Here is a 23,929-nt window from a genome sequence, read left to right as displayed (position 1 = left end):
ATTGTTTCCGATTGACTAACACCTATTTCTTACGTACCAGTGTGTTAGTGTTCTGCCTTCTTTGCAATTCGTTTTTTTTTGCTTTTTGCTTTTGTTTTTCAGCTACTCTCACTGTTGCATCTGTACTACGGTTTAGTTTTTACTCCCTCTTTTTTAATAACAATCCCACAACGTTTAATATGTATTCAACATGTTTGTTTGTTTGATTTACTCGTGTGTCCCGTTCAGCAAAAAGCTTGCACAGTCTCTGGCGCTACAGTTTAAAGGGGTTTTCTTCTCTGTTTTTAGATGTTTCGATACAATCGCTATGTTTTCGTTTTTGTTTTGTTTCAAACTTTTTTCTTTGTTTTCAAATATCGCGTTTTCTGTTTTTATCAGAGTTTTTGTTTTGGCTAATTAGTGTGTCTTTTTTGTAGCATTGCCGGACGTAATATTTTTCTGTTGTGTCTTTTCTTTGTTTTATTTTCATTTTATTCATTTGTTTATCTTTCCGATCCGAAACATTTCTTTTTTCCCTTAACTTAGACATTTTGATTTCGCCACAAGTTTTCCCCAAACATCTTGTGCTTGGAATCGATACGATCGATTGTTTTTTTTTTATACAGATTTAAGCGTACCTTCTACCGTAAATGAAAAAGGCATCGATATCGTGAATATCTTTGACGATCCTCGTCCCGTCTGGGTTTTCTTCAGTTCGTTTTGCAAGATATTTTGTTTTATTTCTTTGCAGCTTTCCATTCCCGCTATAATTTCTTCTTTTATTTCGTCTGACGAAAGTTTGCCCTGCTTAGAGCTCCATTGAACGCTATAGAACGTCTAGGTGGAGTAATCGCGCGTGTAAATTGCCACAAACGCGGATTTGATTAGATTGTAATTTTCAGTTTCGACTGGATATGGACTTTTGGAATGCTGATTCTGGAGGTGCTTTTGGTCCCAAAACAGGTTTTGTTTACGTTTGTTTTTATGTTACACGTGTTACGCACAATAGATTTTTGAAAGCCCTCTCGTTCTGATGCACTGAAAAACATTTAAAACCGTTTTACCCAAACCGTGACGTCTTCCCCTTTCGATAGCAACTGCTTTTTTGCGTCTAAGTTTCAGTACATCAGAACAATATTTGTTTTTGATTCGAAAAACAAAAGTGAACTGTGAGCGGTCGCTCAACGGTTTGTGATTTTTTTACGAAAGGATAAGTGAGAATAATACTATTTAAACCATTTGCCATACGAGTTTGGAAAATGTTTCACTAAGTACATACATGTACAAGATTCCCGTTTTTTTTATTTCGTCCTTTATAAGGTGGTTTGATGGTTTTGTTTGTTTGTTTTTATTTTGTCAGTCTTTGTTTAATTTTTGTTTCTTTATAATTTTAGCTGTAAAGATATTACGGCACGCATCCCATCGGTCTGTTCAACATGCGCAACATGATTTTTCGGTCTTGCCTAAACATTCGAGCCAACGAGGTTTTTTTGTTCTAATGTGATCGTAGTCTCTGCAATTCGAGTGCAGGGGGTTTGCCATGATTATGGTTTTTGTTGGTTTGGTGTAAAGATGTTTGTTTTCAAATGAGTGAAACGTAATAGTTTTAAACACCTGTTTGGGCTATTGTTTTGTTTGATGTTTAAAATTGCGTTGTAACGGGGGATTTCCTGTCGGTGGAAATGGTGTTGGATGTTGTATGCTGCTGTTTGCTCTTGCTATTGCAAATTGGTAGATTGGTTAGATTTTGTTGTAACTGTGTTTTGCTGCTGTTGCTATTGTTGTTACTGTTGTTATTGGTAGCGGCCAGCGGCGAGTCATTGGAAAAGTTGATGCAATCGTGCTAAATGTAGCTGTCAGTGCTCCAAAACAATTGTGGGTGACATGTCTGCCCTGCCTGCCTGCCTGCCTAGTTCTCTAACCTAACCTAATAGATCATGCCTGCTTAAGTTAGCTTACAAGACTTTAAGTTTTATGATGACTTATCCAAAGTATCTTCTAAACATAAAATTGTATCCTGAAAAACTAATCGAACCTAATCAAAACGACTAACAGTAAAAATCGCTAAACTTAATAGAATCAAACTTAGCCTTATCCGACGTCGCTATGTAACACTTTCATTTCTAATCGTAAAACATCTGTTGTACTGCTGATGTGAAATGATTTTGAAAAAAAAACCTTACAATGTAACCATTGGCTTCAGTAGATGGAGTAGTTAAATGCTAACTTGCTTAAGTAATGCGAAGAAGAACCACCTGGCCGGATGCAACTTTAAAGCAGCATTAGGTACGGTTGAACCCTTCGTTAGAATCTAAACGCTTTGCTGGTGTTTGCTGCTACAATTGCTGTCTTTCAAGCAGGTGTGTACGTGTGTGTGTTGTACAACTTAAATTAAGTCAAAAAAACATCCATAATTCAACCCGAATTGGGCTTTAGTAACCTAGTATCCCACATGCCTGAACTGAACTAGAGAAAAAATAATTGCTTACCATGTAGTTCGTATAAAAGCTTGTATCCTTATATCTTTTCGTTCTTGGCGAACCCTTTGTAATCTATCTACCTACGAACTTTGTGACAGTCGTTCATCTACTAGTGAGAAGATTCGGCATCCCCTACACCTTCTGATCACTACTGCAGAGAAGTTCCCCTGGAATGGCACGCACACTTTCGCACCGATTGCATTCACTTTACTTCGTGCTCCGTTGACTCGCAACGCCGTCGCCTGCTGGTGAGCTCGTGGAACAGGACATTAACCCTGTTGGACTGTTAGTAAAGAAGAAAGAATAAAAACCAAACTGCCACCTCTATGGTAGTATCGGTTACACTTGTCGGCATCGGAAAACTTAATTCTGATCCTGTTTTGTAGCAGATTGTTCCATCTGTGTCTGGTTGGCCGTCGATCTCGCGCCATCATTTGCTCGATTGTAAAACCATTTTTACTCTTAGTGTGTTTCTGTTTTTTAAAGTGTTTGTGTGTAAAGTGTGTAACGGAGTCGTTTCGACACCTGCGTTCTCTTTGAATGCAAGATTAATGCTAAACATCGGTTTAGTGTAGTTTCAAGCGCGTTCGACCGATTTGCTTATCGTGAACGGAGTTTGTTTCAGCGAGCTATGGGGCCGCCCTATTTACAAGAGTTTTTGCCTACCCTCAGTCGGTCTAAGACTTTCGGGATAATCGGTTTAAGTTCGGCTAGCAGTGTGGTAATACACAACTCCGAACGAAGTGTTTCGTAGTGTTTGTTACAGAAAAAGCTCGCGTGAATGCATTCCTACCTGTACCGCGCACTCAACATCCAGTGACGCTTCCGAAGGTAAACCTTACTGTATGCGTGATCTTGATCGTGCCTTTCTACACTGTACTGCTGTAGTTGTATGTTGTATCTATTGTAACGCAATCTTAGTTCTATTTGCCGACCCCATGACATTAGTTCAAGCGGTTCATTCGGTTTATTCTTTGCTCTGTGCTCTGTGTACTCTGTGTCCTAATCAACATGCTGAATTTGTTACTTCTGAATGCGGTACTGTGTGTAAGTTTGTTTCTTTTGTTTTAATATATTCTGATTTTGTGTTTCAATTGTGACATTGTATTCATTATGGCTATTGCTGTATGTGTACGTTTATTTGTGTGTGTGTGTGTGTGTGAATCCGTGTTTTGGTTTTCGCTTAATTGTAATGTACATTTAAGGGTTTTGTTTTACATTTTCTAACTGAATCTTGGCTCTTGATGCGTATCCTTTCCTATACACCTGCAGATGCATGTCTCGATAGTTTCTGTCCAACATGATTGCACCTCGCTTCCATTTTTTGAAGCCCATTTTGTTTGTCTATATCCGTGTTTTAGCAGCATTCAAGAAAGATACTTCGAAATCAAGCAATGCACATTTTTAACGCATTGATTCTTGATTTTGACATTTCGAAAAAATGTCTTTTCCGCTTGTTGGTAAAGCAAAAAACAGACAAAGAAACCATACAACTCAACTGATGCTGCTGAGATGGCATTTACTACACAACGATTTTATAAAAGAAGGTAGAAAGTAACAGCGGGAAGAGTGGATAACATTGAAAGTAGATTATTGAGAAGTAAAAAAAAATAGTAGTTAATGGTAGAAGATAGTCTGCTTACGAATAAAATGTATAACAACAACTTAAAAACCTGTGTTAAGGGCATAAAACATAAAGCAATATTCTCTCAAAGCAAAACAAACGAATAAACAAAACATTACGTATGTATGTATATGTGTACGACTTGCTGCTGATAGCTATTTGATTCAATCTCAACGAGAGATATAAAATGTTTACGAGCGGTAACAGAAGCACGAAAAAAAAAGAAAGATGTTGGATGGAAAAACGATTCGATAAAATCAAGCGGCTTTTCAAGATGGCCGTTGCCAGCTTAAACGTTCTTTTCCTAGTTAGGTTGTCCGGTAGCCAACTTTAAACCTTTTTCGTCTGTTTTCTACTGGAATGTAGTTGCTGCTGTTGATGACACATTTTCCAATTGGTTTTCAATTCAATTGGATTGCAAAGACGGATGCCGGTTGTAGTGCTTCTGTCTTAACTGTCAATGAATGACATATCCAAAACCATAAAAAGCACACCGACGGAACGGTGAGCAATGAAACTGTTGTCATAATATATTGAACTGAAACTATGTTGTAAATAAAAATATCGTTTCGTATTACTTTAAACCCTGGAGTAGATCCCGTAACGGGTAAGGTTTGGAACTCTGATAAACTTCCTTCTACTTGTACGGAGTTACAACTGCTTATTGCAGTCTCGTAATCCAATCTCTTCTATGTTTAAGGACATTGATATTTCCACCATTCTATGGACAGTCTAGAAAGACTTTAAGACCTGGGTTGTCTGTCGCAATTCCCATAACATTGGTCCATATCCATGGAGCCAAAAATCCGTCAGAGAATTCGTCATTTTTTTACGGAGTGCAGATCTCAGTGGCGTATGTGAGTACTCGGATCGATCAAAAGTCTCCCTGACAAACCCATTTTTCTGGTGTAGGGCCTTGGTGGTCGCAAAAGGCTCTTAGAATTTTATCTTCAGCTTCGTCCGAAATATACAAATAATGCTTTTAATCCACTACTCCAGGGTTTGAAAAATGTCTACTGTTCGTAGAGATGTTGTTACGAAATCATGTTGTAACCTCCGTTGCTAATTGGTTGAAATTGTTGTTGTTGATGCTGTTGTTATCCTATTGTTGTATCTGTTATCTGTTCTGGTTCTTGGTTTGATGTTCATTTTGTTGGTTGTTATTGTAATGTGAGAGTCTCAACACTTTGTCTGTGCTGAGCAATGAGTGTGGTGGTTGTGGTGGTGTGCAGTGACTTAAGAACGCTATCTGCTGCTATTTGCTTCTATTGTAGTTATTATACTGTGCTATGGTGTTAGTATTATTAGTAAAATTAATCCATTGATTATTCCTTTATGTGGCTGTTGTTTATGTTGCTGTTGTTTATGTTGCTGTTGTGTATATTGCTGTTGTTTATGTTGCTGTTGTGTATGTTGCTGTTGTTTATGTTGCTGTTGTGTATGTTGCTGTTGTTTATGTTGCTGTCTTAATTGCTGCTTAAGACTGTCATGTTGGCTGCTGCTATTTCCTATTGCATTGTGAATGTGGCGTTGATTGATTGCTCTTATCAGCATTAGTTTTGGTGGATTTGAGCTGCTGATCTATGTGCTTTTATTGTAAATTTTGTATGTAAATAAACTTTTTTTTTTTCTGTTGAGCGGAAAGTATAATTATAATAACTAAACTTAAACATTTCGCAAACTCATGTTGGATGTCATCCTTGGTGTCTGGCCGTGTGGGTTAAAGATTTTTGAATGTTTTTGCATCCTGCTGCTGGTGGACGTGCATGGTCGTGTCGGATATTGTTCGGTTTTGTTCATTTTTGTTCAATTACGTTTTCATTTCATTTAACGCATCTCTCATAGAGCCAACGGGTATATGATCTGCTTTCTTTTTGTTTTGTATAAATTTCGTCTGCCATAAGTCGCTTTAAATCTGTGTGCTTTTGCTGTTGGTTTTACGTTTTCAATAATTCTAATAATTCTTTTCCTTGTTTGGTTTTCGTTTTCCATCTCGTCATTTCATGATTTTTTCCCTATGTTGTTTTCAAGGACATTCTCGGTTGTCGTTAATGTTACAGGAGATTTAGTTCATACTTGGTACTAATTGTCATTTTCCTGTATCCAACAGAATCTTACATATCACATTTAGACATTAGATGAAATAAAATGTTCACACCTTGCTTTTTTTTATAGAATTTTTTCGTTTTTTTCCTGCCCAGTTGACAGTTGCTTTACTCAGACACTTTCGATTTAGTCACGATGACGTATTAAAATTTAGTTATATAAATGCATTTTATTTTTGGACAGAGGGTAAATATTCATCGGGGAGGACGTCCCTTAACGCTCTGGACACTACAGGAGAGCTGCATGGTATATTGCATGCTGTCTCAGCATCCAAAACGCCATTTCGTGTTGCCTCCATTGATTTGATGCCTTCAAAAGGTGTGTATAAAAGCTTCGTTTTTGCTACTGCCGTTTTGCTTTACTTACGCTTTCAATATGAAATTAAGGAAGAATCTAGATAAACCTTTCCCTAAACACGGTGTAAACAATGTGGTGTCTCTCTGCTGCTTTTTACCTGCACTAGAAGCCACATACACGTACCTAAGGGCGCAGTTTGCTGCCGAAGAGATGATAACAACAAAATAACAATTTCTCTGCCGAGTATCTCAGGAGCTCACGATGAAGTGCTTCTTGACGTTACTTTGCCTATTATTTACAACAAATCAAATGTATCAAACGCTCGAAATCGAAACAACTAGATGTGCTTTGCAGCGAAATTAAACTAACTCATTGCGCCATGATCCCGCCCGTTCGTTCGTAAATCTTCAAAGCACCATTGATTTAACACATTCGAATATGTCGCACTTGTATATTATTAGTCTCATAGTTTTTTAGTCGATCGAGTCGAACAAAGAATGTGCCCGATCGCTTATCCCTTTTCTTTTTGTTTGCTGTTTGCCTTTTTGTTTTTAATAATAACAGCATTACTACATTTTCGTTTAGTAACTTGAATTTCGAATAAAAAATTAAAGCGCTAAAAGCTATCCAATCACAAAATAGTTTGGTGCGTTTGTGTTTGATTTTGATTTTGTTTAAATTCCTAATTAATTTAGCACCGCTTTGTCCGTGTTTGAACACACATACACTTTATCAATGATAGGGTTGGTTAAAAATTTTTGATTTTGAAAATCGTTTTCGGAATGCTTGCAGCAATGTAAACATGTAATCACAATTTTGTGGAACCGTTGTTGCCGATCCGTTCAATAATGTTTAATTTTAGTCCGTGTAGTTAATTTCAAGTCTTGCCAATGTTCTAATTCGTGGTGTTTCAAGTATAACAGTGTTGCATGCATGCAATTCAACTTAAAGTAAAGCACTCCCTTAGTTTGGCCAATTGGTAAAGGTGCTTCCTTCAAACAATTTCTCGCGTGTAGATAGTCAAAAAATTTCGAGGACGAAAGAAATCGAGTTACTTAACGCTTTTCTTGTGCTTGTTGCTAACAACTTTTAGGTTTGGGGAGGTTTCTAGTAATGGTTTGGTTTCATACAATTCCTTCTCAAGCGAGCTTTACCTTGCGTGTAGAGTTTGTGGAGATCGTTCAAGGAAAGAAAGTATAACGCTTATAGCCATGAAACCATGTTTTGTTTCCCCCTCGAGGGTTTTTGAAATTAATTTGCAATTTTAACCGGGATCGAGCCTAATTAATCTGTACTGCTAACGTGGCACAAAATGAAATACTTTTTTTGAATTTGTTTTTGTACAAATCTCTAGTGTACACATCTTTCCATAGAAGGAACAGAAGGACAGACACGAACACTGTATTATACAGATATACATTTATGAGAAAAACAAAGCTTCAGCCTCTAGTGTGTATGGCTCCAAAAGTAAAATTAGTTAAAAAAGCACAGTTTCTAGATGTGGTTCTTCTATGTGCCAATTGTTTTTAACAATCCATAAAGCTGCAAAGCTACAAGCCTCTTGGCCGTGGTTAGACATGGCTCATAAGCTAAATCCCATGTTTTTGCCATAATTTTTTTTTGGGATTCATGATCATGTTGCGACATCGTACGACATTGTATTCGATTTGTGTATGAATAATTAATTTCTGTTTTTCTTTTCCACTATCCTCATTCTGTTCCGCTGTAAGGCATTGATTTGATATACAAAGATAAATTTAGTTTACTGCTTCTCTATACACCTACACTTATGTGCATTCTTATATTACCATTCAAGATTGAATTTAGCCAGATTTCCTATGCTCAGACGATAAAAACAGGGAAAACATTTTGACTTATCAAACAAACTGTGTTTACACAATGTATGTGTTTTTTGTGATAAAGTGAGAAGAAATGGTATTGAATTTTGATAGAAACGCAACGGTGCGTTAAACAAGGACAAAATTGAAACATGTAAATTTGGTTAAAATCCCGAAAAACGGCTGCACATTCACATCGAAAAATGCAATAGACGCTTCTTACAATTACGATAGCGCCGAGCATTTGCATTTTTACCTTTTTGTTTTCCACATTTTTGTTTCTGGCACATTTTTGGTGGTAAATACTTTGTAGTTGAATTCTTAAAACATGTTTTGTTTCTTTTCTTCTTCACTTTTTCCGCGTTTGCGTTTGTGTGTGTGTTTTTGTATATTTGCATTTGTTTTATCTACAAAAAACGCATTTTTATATAAACATTTCCGAAAAAGTACAAAAAGAAAGCAATAACAATGGAGGACTAAAATCCAAAAATCTGGAATTCCAAAAAAAAAACCTGAAACTGAAGTTGGTGCCGGTATTTGTCTTTATCACGACTAATTCCCTTTACCACTACAATCGCCTCTATGGTCTCCGTAATTCCTTAAATGGGCAAAAGCCGGACCGCTTGTGGACTTATTGGTGATTCTTTCCAGACAAGCCATGGAATTGGGTGTGTATGTGTGTGAGTGTGTGGGAGGTTTTTCGAATTCACGGTCGTGTAAGTTTTTATTGAGGGTAAATAAAGAGACACTTTTCGACACTTTTTCGGCAATACATTCGTCTGTTCTGTTTGTGACACGCAGTTAAAAAAATAACAAGTCAAAATTTAATATTGTGCCCAACCATGTCTTGCCAACTTAAAACTGACAACGGAAAACAGAAAACCGCACCTCATGTCTTTTTGTTTACTGTTTTTACTCACTTAAGCGCTAAATTACTAAATCAAATGAATTTGTTGTTTTTTTCCTGCAAGTAGTGCTATTTGTATTTTGTATTTTTGTGTTATGTATTATTTCTATTTCTCTAGGCAGCCATTTTATAAGTGTTCTTATCGTTTTCTTCCTGCGTTTCATTTTGTTTCACTGTTGTATTACAGCTTTGCATTAGAATATATGAATTGTGTTTGCGTGTGGTTGTGTGGGGAGGTGAATATTTTGTTTTGTATTCTCACATTATTGTATGCTTATTGTTTATTTGACGCACAGAGGGCACACAGAAAACCAATTTCTTTTCTTATCATTGATGGTTGTTGATTATTGTTTTTTTGTTTTCTGTTACTTTCTTGAACTTGTATGACAGATACAACTCAACCTTGTTAATGCTTACGGTGGATTAGCAAGCATAGCATCGTCGGGCCCGGTACACGGATTGTGATTGAACCACTTAATTAAATTAAGAGTAAAACGCAACTATAATACAACAACTGCAATCTTGCTGTGCAACCTCGTGATGCACATCATGCAAATAACATTCCTGCCATTCGTCAGCCATTGCTGGTGGTGGTATTCGCCCGGGCGTATCTCTTACGTTTTGGATATTTCATTCACCATTCCAGTTATACACTATTTAACTAGTCTTAAGGCTAAACGGAGAAAGAGAACTCTGGCCATATATCGTTTGTTTCCATTCCTTGCTAACACTTGTTGTTAGAATAAAACTGAAGTGTGTTTGTTTCTTTTATGTTGTTCCTATTAACTCGTTGCGAGCGATATCTTTTCTTTTCTGTAGACGGCGCTTAATAAAACCTATATAAAGGTTGTAAAATAAGTTCCTAATTTTACTGTTCTCGTACGTTTTCTTCACATCTGAATCGTGCCAGTAAAGCTAGTAGCGTTTATCACCTAGAAGTAAACAGAAAGCCAGCTCCTCTGACGTAAATTTACGGAATTAAAAAAATGCGTTCCCTTCTGTTCGGCCACTGTTACTGGCTGTATGTATGTTGCGTTAGTACACAAAAATGTTTGTTCATCATAGCTAAAAGCAAAACAAGAAAGTTTGACATTTGTTCATCTTTGGATCATCATCTCTCGTGAAGGTGTTCATTTTTGCCTCTGATCGATTGATCTGCATCTGATCGCACATTTACATAAAGAAACTTAAGCTTGGTTGTTGTTTGATTGTGATGATGTTGTTATTGTTTTGCTTAACGCAATTACCAACTTCGTTTTGTAACTCTGTTTGTTGCTGGCGGAAATGTCTTTCTATATGCAATTCTGGTTTTTGACTTTGTTATTTGGTTACTGAATCTTAGTTGCACTGTATTTGCTTTCTATTACATTTCGCGGAAGCCACATTTCTTTGACTTTATTTGTTTTTGTTTGTTTGTTGTAATATTGTAAAGAAAAACCGTTGACAGATCCGATTGTTCCGGGGGTTGTCAGCTTTGTTTCACTTACGGTGTGTTTGTTTGCATATCCGGGGCGATTTTGGTTTTATTACTATTGATTTGTGTTCTATTTGACTGCGCTTTTCTTCACACATTCAGCACAACTATTACATGCGTGTAAGTGTAGATGTGTTGTTGTGGTTGTTGTTTTTTGCGTTGTGAAATTGGGTTTGAATTAAATCTATCTTGCTGCTCCTGCTGCTGCTGTTTGAATGATAGGTCTATTGTTTCTATTGACATCGAATGGTCCTCCGCAGACAGTATTAGCGCGGTTTTTCCTGATGTTTTCTGGTCTTCGTGTTCTTCCCTTTGCTCCGGGTGGTTCCAAGGGTACATAAACTGTTTTTTTTTTCACTCAGGTATTCATGCCCGCGGGGGAACATCCGATTTGATATATTTCTGTGTGTGATCGTGACTGTGCAGACTGCACAGCCATTGCATGTAGTTTTTTTACAGATTCGGGATTGCTCTTATTGTTTACTATTGTTTACTATTGTAAGTACTGCGGTGTATTGAATTGAATGTGATCGTTTGCTGAGAAGTTGCTTGCTGCTTGTGTTGTTATCATTTACCTAGTCATTAAGACTTTAATAGAGGATCATCATCAGCTTGTCCGTTTGTTTGTTTTATTATTTTCTCTGTACTGGTGTCGCAGTTGGAGGAAAATGCGGGGCGGAGGGAAAATGGGGGGAAATTATTATTTTTTTGTGTTTTGTTTGTTTTTTTTCTTCTTCTGTGGTTTTGCTCATTCCATCTACTACTATTTGCTGTATGTTGCTGTTCATTACGGTTATTATTACTGCTTAGCAAGAGAACTGTAACAAAATTTAAACATTAATGCCCAGGACCGCCGACCACTGGCCGGCGATCGTGGCTGTATTATTGTAATATTGTGGTTGTGGTATAAGTGTGTGTATGTGTTGATGTGAATATGTGTGAACAAGAGAATAAGACGATGCTTACTCATTTAATCCTGGCTATTGTACAATAAAGATTACTTGCTGCTGCTGCTGCTGCTGCTGTAAGTAGTGGCTGTGAATAACACAACGCACTGGTTACTCTCTGGTTGGAGTGTCACATCCGGGCTATTGTTTACTAAACCGAGCTGTGTTTGGGTGTGTGTGTGCATGTTGTGTGTATTATAGAGATAGAGAGAAAAAGTGAGTGATATGGAGACTATTGATTTATCGTTACTGAACTCTGACATTCGTTCCCCGCGGACTTGTAGCAATAATAATTATAACCGTAACTGGGAGATTGAAGTGTTGGTTTGCTTTTGTTGTTGTTGTTATTGTTTTATGCTGTGGTATTTTATCCATTTTACTTCTGCCTATTGTCTGCCCAACATTGTAGCTGGGACTTTTACTGCTTGTATGGGTATGGGGCTTGTTGGTTTGTGTGTTGGTCAAGTTTAGTTCTATTGTATTGGCTATTGTATTACTTTACTGTTTGTTTGTGGCTCGATGGTTGCTGTTACTATTTTCTGTGGTCTCTATTATGAGTCAGTATCTATTTGTGTGTGTTTTGTTATCTGTACACTGTGATACATCGCGGCACGATCACGATCGCACGTGGCGCGCGTGACAGCTCCGGCTGCGATGTATCCTAGTGCCAATCGACTGTCGGCATAGGCTAGTTTTCAGGGAAGTTTGTAGTGTTGGTGTGGTTGTTTGAAGTGGGAAGGACATTGAGCGGGGATGATTGTATGTGTGTTGGATTGATTTTTGCTGTAGTTATCAATGGTTGGTGGTTGGTGGCGTTATTCTACTGCTGATAAGGTTGGTAGTTGATGATGATGGTGGTGCTTTTAGTTTTGTTTTTCCTCCTGCATTTATCCTGCTCTGTCAAATCTTGTTTTAGGTGATTTGAACTTATCTTTATCTGCTGCTGTTTATTGAGACATTTTTATGAATTTATTTGCGTAAGATGGTGGACCTTCGTTTTACTCGATTTAACGCTTCTGCTTGTCATTGAGCTTCAATCACTTTTCTGATGTTTCTGTTGCAGATAGTGTTTGTCGATGCATTTTACGAACGGTAAAACATTTGCCAAAAGCGAGTTTTGTGTGCTGATTGTTCGAACTGTGACATTGCCCAAAGTGAACAAATCATACATGTTTAATCGTACGTACAAACAAATGACCATTTCCTGTGACTGAATGTGTGAGTGTGTGCGTGTTGTGTGTAGTAAGTGTTACTGGTGTGTATTACTTGTGTGCTTCTGAAGTTGTTGTTGCGCAGCAAGGCTGTATTGCTGTTCGATAGGTTCGGTTGTGTTTTGTTGCGTTAGTTTGAAGTTTGATTCAGTGGTGGTTTGCAGGCCAAAATCCAGTTTTTTTGTTTCACTATTCTTTTAGCTGTAACTTGCTCCGAAACAAAAGATCTTTTTTGCGCTTGAACGTTTCTACCTATTGGTTACAGGCTTACGCTGTATGAGACAATCTCTCTTTCTCTCTGTAACTGTTGGTCCGTTATTGGTGAAATTAGGTAGCTTGTTTAGGCTTCACAAACAAAAAGATGGTAGAACACAATAAAATTAATCGCTGGGTCGTACAAAACAAACAGTTTGCGAGTCGAAGAGCTTTTTTGCTTTTTGTTCCGCATTGTCGACAATTCTTTTGCTTAAGGTGGTTTTAATTCGTTATTCAGATATTCTTTTTGGTACTGGACAACATTTTTACCTTCTTGAGAGTGGTTTCGATTACTGTCTATTTTTCAAATTTTGCAAAGAAAACACGAATTCCGTCTATGAAAATCGTTCCCGCTTCTTTCTACTTTCTTTTGCTTCTGCTTCTGTGACACTGTTTCCAATATTTTCATCTTTACTGTCGCTTGGCTAGTTTACTCTTTCGCACGCATAGTGTTTTACATCTTAAAAGTTATTTTTGATTTCGTTCACTTAAAGCACAGATTAAAAGGAAAACATGGAAGGTTTCGTTCAGTTATTCGCATTTCGCATTAATAAAACAATAATATATATGTAAAAAAAAAAACATTGCACTAGCTATTTGTTTTGAGTTTTCTTCCACCAGTGTAAAGGGGTGTAACTTTCATCGTAGTAGCCTGGTATAAACCCCGATTGACAATCGTCGTCGGTCATCGATCGATGACCGAAAGTCGTGTTGCCTGTGTTGTCACCTGGGGCAACTGTGGCAACCGATTTTCGAACGGGAAGTTAAGGGCATCTGGATTTGGATAAGAATTGAGGATAAAGGGATAGAATTGAATGGAAATTTGGCAAAGTTGGAAAGAAGGAAGATAGGAGAAGGGTGTCGACCAAACAAAACTTAAATGAAAACTGAAAAGGTAATTAAAAAAAAAACAAATGGCTAAAGTCTTACACAGGACGCTTGAATGGCTGGTGGTTCCTTCGCTACAGAGAGATTTTCGGTCCAGTTAGTAGCGTGTTCTCGATAAATGAATGCTTCATTCATGCCTTCAGCCTAAACCATTTCCAAAGACATTTTTCGCTCTTGACATATTTTCTTCTTCTGTGATTTCATTTTCCCTTAGTGAACCACACACATGTGGCGTAAGTGGCAGTTTCCCTAGTGTAAAGCTTTACGTGGAGCAGCGAGCTTTTCAAAAGCTCCCGTTGCCTTTGTTGAAACAAACACATAACTCTCGCAATCACACGTGTTTGTGTGTATAATGTTTTTGTTAAGTCCAACACAGAGAAAACGAAACAATTTACAACTTCCGAAGCACACTTGTAGCTTTCGCCGACTAATTTGCTAAATCAAGAAAATTTTGAATACCGTGTGCATGTGCGCATGTGTGTGTTTGCTCCGCTATAACACTGGTTGCCTCGATTTTTGCCATGATCAACGCTCATTTCGTACGCTTTTACCTATACCAATCAAATTACAAATTGGCCCTTATTGGTAAGCGCGTTAGTGAATATTTGTTCTTGGCCAGGCTTGGCGCACTTTGGCTGCCAGGATTTCATTTGTTCAGTTTTTTCTTGTTTCCACGTTTTGTTTTTTTTTTGTAAATATAGAATTAAATAATTTTTCCTATATATTTAAATTTATTACACCTACCACTTGTATTCGCATGTCCCGTGTATAATGTTGTGTATCTTATGTGTGTGTATGTATTTGTGGATGTGTGGTTGCTCTTCTTGGCGCTTTTGCATACTTTTCGTATTAACATTTCTTTTGTTGTGTTTTCTTCTTCGTATGGTTTTTGTTTGTTTTGTTTTAGCTTTTCAGTTTTTTTGTTTGTTTGTATGTTTGCTTACTCGTTTGTCAATATAAATAACGAATATGTTACGGTTTACATCGTTCTAATTGCACTTTTTGATTTCTTCTTCTTCGTCTGCTTCTCCACTATCTTTCACGTTTCACGTCTGCGTTCCCGCATTCCGATCGCGCACTTTCCATTTTCAATATTTATTACGTTCAATTGTTATCTCCTTTCATACACCACCATACAGCATCTATTCCTTGCGCATTCTCAGTCTAATGTTTTTGTTTGCGCTTGCTTGCCGCCCCAGTTTTGAGTCGCCTCCGTTTCTTCGCTTTGTTTTTGGGTAGCTTACCATGAGCTGTCGCTTTCCATTTAATCGGTTCTTCCCTTTCTAAACACGAAAATCGAAGGACAAAAACCGTTGCCTTTGCAAACCCCAAGCAGCACTTTTACAACGGTTACTGTTATTCTGAGAGGACACATTGAGACACTGGTGCACTTAAATAGCACGCGCACTAAATTTGAAACAGGGAAAATTTCGCTTAAAACAAGTTCATCTCGTGTCGCATCCATGCACTACCGATGCTGGCACGTGTTAATTTTTGTTTTGGTTTTTTTGTTATGCTAATTACTGCTTCTCGCCACCGCTTCTTCGCTTAATCATTTACTAACGAAATCTTAGTTTGGTCGAAAGAACAGTAGTTAAACAAAAAAAACAGAAAACGATGGAACAAAGACCGAAAGCTCACGGTTTTTTGCCATCGGTTGGTTGGTCAAACATTTGCTATACAACGCGGCACATAAAAACCTACAATCCTTCAGCTGCTTTTTGTTTACCTAAACGTCACGTTTTACAATTGTTTTACATCGTCACTAGTGTGTATGTGTGTATGTAAGTGTGTGTGTGTTTTAGCTCTCCTGGTACCGTTTTGCTGCTGTTGTTGCCATTTAGCAAACAACGCTTTTCTCTGCTCCCTAGCAATTAGCTCCTAAATTTTAAATTTTCATCTTTTTCTTTTTTGTTTATTAGAGAAAAATATACATCAAAATTTTGGATTATCAATCACAGATAGTGTATAAATATATATTTTTTCCGTCCTGCTTCTCTCTCCCGCGTCCCCTTTTCGGTGCCATTTCCATACCGTCTCATCCGCTAGTCTCTAGTGTTGGTAGAGCGTCTGTTTTCTTTTTTGTATCGTCTCGCATTTGGGAAGTTGCTTTAGTTTCGTGTTGGGCTAACCCGCAAAACGCAAGCATACTCACACTAGTCGCTTTTGTTGCAATGTGCGACAGCGCTTCCAGAAAGGATGCGACGTGTGCGTTGAAGAACATAAATCTGGTTCTATTGCGCGTAATTTTGTATCGTATTTGTGGTGGTAGGAGTGTGATAAAAGGGGTTCGTACGCACGCGACATGAAATCACGAAGCTACCGAAGAAAATGAAAGTTTGTGTCACGGGAAACTAATTCCGGTACACCCTTTTGGGTCGAAGTGTACTAAAGCAGTTCCCAAAAATGTGTCACGATTCGTCCCTCCTCAGCTGACATTTCTGGTGGCATTTTTCAGCTACGTTTATTCCAAATGTATTCAACGCCTAAAATTTCGCTTCCATTTTCCATTTCCCGAATTGGTTTTGGTTTGCCATTCTCGATCAGTTAAATATTTTCTGTTTTTTATGTTTTTTTTTGTTTGTTTGTAATCGTTTGAGGTATACGCGACGTGAAGACACACACATATAATATATTTCTTACTTATTTTCCACCCTTTTTCTGTGTTTCTGTGTTTATCTTTGCTACGAATGGATTTAGACTCTGCTCTACGCGTGGTACATGATAGAATGTGTGTGAATGTGTAAGGGAGAATGATCGTTCTCGGGTGGGCTAGGTTTCGGGATTTTGTGTGTTGGGGATGCCTGTGTACCCGTGTCTGGGACGGGACGACGATACACGCATACATCGCTCCCGGGGGCAAGCGGCTTGGCGTATAGGAATTACGGACCAAAACATCGTGTTTGTAACGCTTGGTAACGGCTGATAACGCACGCGGTGGTTCTGGGTTTAACCGCTAAGTATTATCTCGTATTTTGTTTCAGTCCACACGTTTTACATTTACTGCCGTCCTAATACCCATCAGCATCGTACCTTAATGCTCCTCGGTTTTCTTCCTCAATGCATTCACAAATATCTAGACTTGTTTTAGAAAAAGAAAAACGAAAATACATCCAGTTATAGTTTAGTATTACTTTTTTGTTGTTGTTTGTATAGATAAATTTTGATAAGATTTCACTTCACACAACACACATCGTTTTAGCGGCACACCCATCCTTTTTTTCTCCTCTACGACAGTATGCGCTGTTTAGATTTGTAATGTAAAAACGTCGAAACATATAGATTGATGTTTTCTTAGTCTGCTTATAATTTTGTGTTTTTTAGTTTCTTTTGCATTGTTCGCTGGATGGTTCTGCTCCTCACCTGTACCTGTGAAGCAAATCGTTTTGGGGAGTAATTTTTGATAGGATGATACAATTTTGAACACCAAATAGAGACTTCAGGGTCTACCCTAACCCTGACACGCATTACTGTAATACTTGTATACTTTAATTTGGTTCTAAATCTTTTCTCCTTCTTCTTTCTCTATGTTTCGCTCTCACGGACTCATGGTTTCCGAGATAGCATCTCACCTGAAACGGATAATACTTGTTATTTTTTGAAAATTTTGATATAGCCACAACATTTAGGTATTTTTTAGATTTTCTTCGATTTTCGATTTTCTAGCTCCAAGTATGTTTGTTTGCTCACATGCAGTACAATTTAACTGAAACGGCCCAAAACATTACAGTACACGGCTAGTAGAGATATCAATGCGCTTAATTGTGGTTTTTGCATCGCTTTCATCGAAACAATTCTCGATGAATCTCGTTTATCGTTTGTTCCATCCTTGGTTGATATTTCCATTTGGTTGCCTGAACGCATACTAGTAAGTGTGTCTATGTGAGTGTGTGTGTGTGTGAATTATACGATCTTAGTTTTGTCTGAATAACCGCAGGCTGGGAAACAAAGCAAAGATGTTGTTCGCTTTCTTTGTCCCAGTTTTGTTATAAGTGCCTAAAAAAGATTTCCAAAACTCGTAGCTACAGTTACGAAAACCCGTTCCCATTTTCCGGTGTTGATCCTGACGCGGCACTTTGGCTTTCGTTTTGCCGAGTGGGTATTTTCTGATACGCGTTAACGTCAAGCATTGAGTACTGAGTGCGACTTAGATCGGTGATCGGTACGTGACGTTTAGCTATTGCTATGTGGCATGGTGGATGCGATGTTGGTGGTGGTGTTTTTTTTTCTTATGTTGGTGCTAGAGATCGAATGGGTTGTGTTTTTTGCGCGATTTATTCCCTTCCCATTTCTTCTTGCACAATGTTTCAATGTTTCTTGCTGTATTCCTATACTGAGCCCGCACCTTGACCGGGTCACGGTGATGGGCAATTAGTGGTGGTGGTGTTGGTGGTGAATAATGGTGGTTATCATGACGATTGTGGAGGGGTGTACATTTGTGACGTAGTGTAACGTTTACACAAGGAGCCTATTTGTCGATTGTCAAAAAACATTAGCCTGTGCTTCCAAATTGCGGGTACTTGTTCCATTCCGCAGTTTTCTACAGTTCACGTTTGCCCGTTTTCTTGATGGTTGGATTACGCGATTTTCGTAGCCATTCAAGCCATTCTTCTACCTTCTTACACACCTTCAACTGCCATTTTAAACACTCTCCCGGGTGTGGAGATGTACGATCGGGGGTTTGCGTGTGATCTTGATAGTGTTCAGTGTTTCACTATGTTTCACCTGACGTGATATCAGGCTACTAAGCTCTAGCGGGATGATCGTAAAAGAATGATCATTCGCGTGTGTTTGTATGTTCGTGGATGACATCTCGATTTCATGATCGCCTGTTTAGAATGTTGATGGTGACGGTGATAGACGGTGTAAAGTGTAAGGAAAATAGTAAAGTATTCTTTGCCATCTCAGACGCTTTTTGTATGTGTGGTTCCGTCCTTTTACCCTTCTCAACTGTTTGTATAGCTCTTTGTAACATTATTATCGTTAGTCCTCTGTTGATCCTTTCTTCTTTCTGTTTTTTTTTTGTTGCTGCGATCTCTACGATAAAGTTAAATCTGCTCCTGCGATCATCAGCCTGCTTGCTTAAATGGATAAAATTGTTAACACTTCGTGCTCTCTGTTAGCGGTATCTACTTGTTACGCCCTGCATTTGCTACTGCATCGTCCCGGTTTTTTGTTTGTTTGTTTTCCTTCGGTTCCCGCACCCTTCCATGTTCGAAGGGACAGCGCCAGCCGCCCTGTCTACCTTTGACTACGATGATATACAATTAATATATATATATAAGAATAATATTTGAACTATGGATTCTCCATTTCTCAACGATCTGCCTTTGTGTGTGTGGGGGGTTGTCACACTCGATCGGCCGCGGTCTCTCTTACACTCTTCACACCCTGAATGCCTTCAATTAGCACAGCACAGCGGATCATCACTTACTTCACTTTAGCGCGTTCAGCAGATGGGTCGTCGCAGTTGCATTGCAGATGCACCGCGCAGCCGACCCTAGGAGCTGTCATCTGTCAGTCCCCGCTGGTGGTGATGGTGGTGGTGCTGCTGCAACAGACTGTGACGCAGGCTGTGCCCGTGATGGTTGCTGTTCGATCGCAGCGAGTCCGTGTCCGTCTCACCGTCCGAACCGTGCTGATCGGCCGAATCCGACTGGTGGCCCAGGAGCGATGCTCGGGATGCGGATATGCCGGTCGAGCCTTGCATACCGTTGAGTTCTTCCATCGCGGTCCGTTGTAAGTGCGCCGCGGACATCGACGAAAGATTCTCCTGCAGTTTCATGAGGCTCTCGACGTTTTTCGCGAGCAGTAGCTCCGGCGTGCTAACACAGGCGGCTGATTGTGATGGGTTCTGCTGCTGTTGCTGCTGGTGCTGAAGACCGAGTCCGTGATGTTGTTGATCGCTGCCAAGACTTACGCCCAATCGATTGTTGTTACTGCTGCCGGTGGAGGAGGTGGACGACGCGCCGGGACTGGCCCGCTCGCGCTTGACGCTCTCCGGGTGGAATGCTAGAGGGGGACTGGTGGCTGCACGTTTGGTGGCTGCTTTGGCAAGTAGAGCGGCCGTGTTGGCATCCTCGGCCGTTCCTACCGAACCGGCAGCGGCTGCAGATGAGCGCAATTTGCCTTTCAACAAATGATCGAACAACGCATTGTGGCTGCCCGTGAGTTCGCCCGACTTTTTGTCGAGACTTTGCCGTATGATGTCGTCCAGGAAGGAGCCACCATTGGCACCGCTACCGTCGTACAGCTGCTCGGCCATTTCACGCACACTGCTACCCTTGGGCAGAGCGGCTAGACTCGCGGCTGCCGCAGCACTGACTCCGGCCGGGACTGACTTTCCACCCGTGTAGTGTCGCGTGTCTGCTGGCGATAGCGGACTGGCCGTGGCTTCTTGCTGAAACCGCTGCATGAGTGTTGGGGAGTTGAAGACACCATCCGGACCAGGTTGACCGCGTGCAAAGTCTACGCCCGGCATTCCACCGAAACCGGATGCGTGGTGTGGCCAGAAGAAGGGTGATCCGTAGCCAATGGACGATGCATCAAACATAGGCATTTTTGCACCAAGGGCACCATTGGGTGAGCTGGTGGAAAACTGCGACTGTTGTGTTTGCTGCTGTAGATGGTGATGGTTTTTGCCGGAATGACCACCCATTCCGGCCGCACCTTTCGAACCGGCTCCAAGTCCACCCATGCCACCCTTACCTTTGTCAAGCCCGCGCAGGGAAGACGAACCATCTGCCGATCCCTTGCCGGACGACGAGCCACCGAGCCGATGATCGTCCAGGCCTGGTTGTGGTTTGGGTTCACGCTTTCTCGGTCGCATCAGATGCCGTTCCTTTACCTTGTACTCCAACGTGGAGTGTGGAACGCCGTAGTAGCTTCCCGCTCGATGCACGGACATCTCACCCCGCTGTACCGCTTTCACGGCCTCTACCAAACTGTCCCGATCGTAGTTGCGATACTTGCCACGCTTGGGACGTGTGCCTTTGCCTCCGGTACCGGTGTTGTTGGCAGCTGCAGCAGCCGCTGCCGCCGCTAACTGTGCCGCGTTTCCGACAGACCCCAGGCCGGCGGCAGCTGCTGCAGCAGCGACGGCCGCGTTCCCGTTCCCGAAGTGCGAGATATCGCCGAGCGTTTTGATGACCGATATGCTGGGCCGTTTCATCTGATCCATCTGCTGCTTGTGCATCATGTCCGATTGTTGTTGTTGAAAGTTTTTACTGATGCTTCGCGCTATCACCTCGTGTACGGAGAGCATTGATTTGCCGCCAGCCGCCGACAGGCCCGTTGCTGCCGAACCGTGATGTCCGGAGACTGGTGGTGAAATGGCCGACTCAGCCTTCACGACTCCCCGCAGGTTCATCAGGGGTGGAGATATGACCGACAGGTGATTCGACTGTGCATTCCCTCGATCCTGCTGCGCGATCGACGATGCGACCGACAGCGAAGAAAGTGGTGATGAGGACGAGAGGGATGACGCCAGTGAGACTTGCGACGAGGCCGGTGCGGAAGCAACACCTCCAATGCCGGTGCCACCGTTGCCAACACTGTTCAGCAGATTTGTTTGCGGACTGGCCGATGCGTGTGGAGCACGGACCGGTGCAGCTACGAGACTGCTAAGCACGGCAGCGGCAGCGGCTGTAGGAGGCGAAGGAGTCGTCATATTGTGATGTTGCAGGTGGCGTTCCAGGTCTCCATTTTTGCTGCTGGCAGGGACGCCTACTCCTGGCGAAGCGCCAGGGGCTCTTCCGTAGGACGGAATCTTTAGTATGACGTGCGGATCATCGCTCGAGGCGTCATTCAGCTCGATGGAGGATATCGAAGTGGGCGCGTCCGGTGTTCCGGCGGACATTGTACGCAGTTTCCCGTGCTGCTGCTGTTGCTGCTGCAGCTGTTGGAAAAACGGTATATAGCAGGGATCGATTGATGCGCCCTGCCCACCGGTTCCGTTTGCATTGAGAGCAGCGCTGAGAGAGGGAGATCTTGCCAGTGCCGCATCAAGTGCCGAGGAATTTACCAGGGAGGATACTCCAGTTGCACCCGAAAGTCCGGCAATGGTGGGACTGGAACCCGCGCTTCCCGACACGGACGGTTGTATGCATCCAGCCGCCGGAGGTACACCGCTGCTGCCGCTGGCCTTTTTGATTTGATCCGCCAGCAACTGCTGCTGATCGATGATCTTCCGGAGGAGTTCGGGTAGCTCGGCCAGTGCCTGCTGTGTCTCTCCGGACGCTTGTGACGTCGCCGTTACCTGCAGTATGCGTTCTACCTGCATCACCAGATTCGGGTTGAGTAGAGTGGATGCGGCCGCGGCTACTAGTGGAGACGATTGCGGTGGCTGCGTAGTCGCTGGAGGAGTCGCTGTTGTAGCAACGGACTGGCGGGGGGTCGACGATAGCGCGATCGGCTTTAGACTCATACCGGCAATATCTAACGAGGCCGGCTCGGGTGTGGCACGATGAGCGGGAGGTGTTGCGGTGGCGGGAGGTGTGCGGGTGAGAGAGGTCTCTTGCGGCCGGGGTGTGCCACCGGTTCCGCCGTACATCTTCATCAGCATTTCTGCCAAAACGTGCTTGTCGAGCAGTTCGCCGTCCTTGGTGTCATCGTCCAGCGAGTCCTTATCGTCGTCATCTTCCAGCAGTGACGCTATATTGCGCTTGCTGCCGATCGCTAACTTGTACACCTTGTTGCGTAACGTCGAGCGCGGAATGCCGTACTGCATCGCTGCCCGGCGTGTACCGAGCCGTCCGCTTAATATGTCCTGCAGCGCGTTCTGCAAACCATCCTCGGTGTAGGTTTTTCGTCCGCCGATAGGTGATAACCGTGGTTTTGCCCTGGTAAGAACGGATGAAATGAGAAGCGAAAGAATAAGTATTCGCCGAAGTTGGCAAAATCTTTAATTTGAAGGACATTCATATGTCTGACCGAGGGAAAAAAGCAGGTTCGGAAATTGGGTTTGAAGTGGTTGATTCCAGAGAGATGTGAATGATGTTTTTGGACATGACACAGCCCCAAAATAGGGTCTCTACTCGGTGGGGTGAAAGCGGCATCGCTAAACAATGAATTCGCTGGCGAAAGCAAAACGTCAGCAAACGTGATTTTTCATTAGTTTGCTGTCGTGGACAGAAGATTCTACTCCAGTTCCTTCGCGTTTTAGACTAACCAATCTAAGCGTATGTGTGTGTAGACGCGCTCAGTGTTTGTCCGTTTGGTACACAGATTTGCCTACATTATTTTGTGTCTTCCTTCACCCTTAAACCATCCATCCGACTTCCAGCATTTGGTCCTTGGTGAACATGTTCGTTGCGCCGGGTCGTCACGTGTGAGAGTAGTTGCTCGTACAGCACATATCGCTAACGCCAGCATCTTATACTATTCCAGACACTTGTTTCTTCCAAACTCTCCCTCAGAGCTCCAGCAGCGATGGGGATTCCAGTTTTTGCACGAATTCCGCTCCTTCATCTACCATCCTTTCGCGCTTACCCGACGAACTGGGAGGTACGTACAAGTGGTTTCGCTCTTGTGAGGTGAGGCTTGGTGAAAAATTTTCGCCAGTCAGAAAACAAGTGCCACTCGGAATGGCACCGTGTGTGTGTGTATGTGCTTGCCAGGACGCTAGGATGTGATGTGTGCACCGAACGCGCTGCATATGTATGTATGCACCGGAAAGGGTGCTCTCGGTGCCACAGCGGACGATGAGCGCCATTCCGACACAAAAGCGCGAATACGGCGAAAAAGTAAAAATAACGTGGCGGTGAAAGAGTGAAGCACGATGCTCACGAAACCACCGACCGAAAATGGGTGTGATGGGAGGGATGGAATGAGTCTGGGGAAGGGGGATAGGAGGGGAGGTAGTGGCCACCTGTGTCTGCCGGGGCCTTCACCGGGGCGAGGGGGGATAACCGTAAGGAAGCCAC

General features: G+C 41.7%; 1 protein-coding gene across 10 annotated transcripts in view; it reads right to left on the bottom strand.

Moving 5' to 3' along the window:
- Positions 1-589: 589 nt before the first annotated feature.
- Positions 590-23,929, bottom strand: part of LOC118503280 (mushroom body large-type Kenyon cell-specific protein 1) — a 129,979-nt gene continuing 106,639 nt past the window's right edge. For 8 of the 10 annotated variants that reach the window (XM_036036361.1, XM_036036360.1, XM_036036362.1 and 5 more), the window contains one exon: positions 590-22,846. In XM_036036361.1, the coding sequence (XP_035892254.1) occupies positions 19,507-22,846 (3,340 nt within the window). In that variant the 3' untranslated portion in view covers positions 590-19,506. The remainder of the gene's footprint in view (positions 22,847-23,929) is intronic. The other 2 variants (XM_036036366.1, XM_036036368.1) reach the window with 1 other exon arrangement.

The sequence above is a fragment of the Anopheles stephensi genome, chromosome 2, assembly GCF_013141755.1.
Source record: "Anopheles stephensi strain Indian chromosome 2, UCI_ANSTEP_V1.0, whole genome shotgun sequence".
NCBI lineage: Eukaryota > Metazoa > Arthropoda > Insecta > Diptera > Culicidae > Anopheles > Anopheles stephensi.
This window is presented reverse-complemented; position numbering and strand designations above follow the sequence as displayed.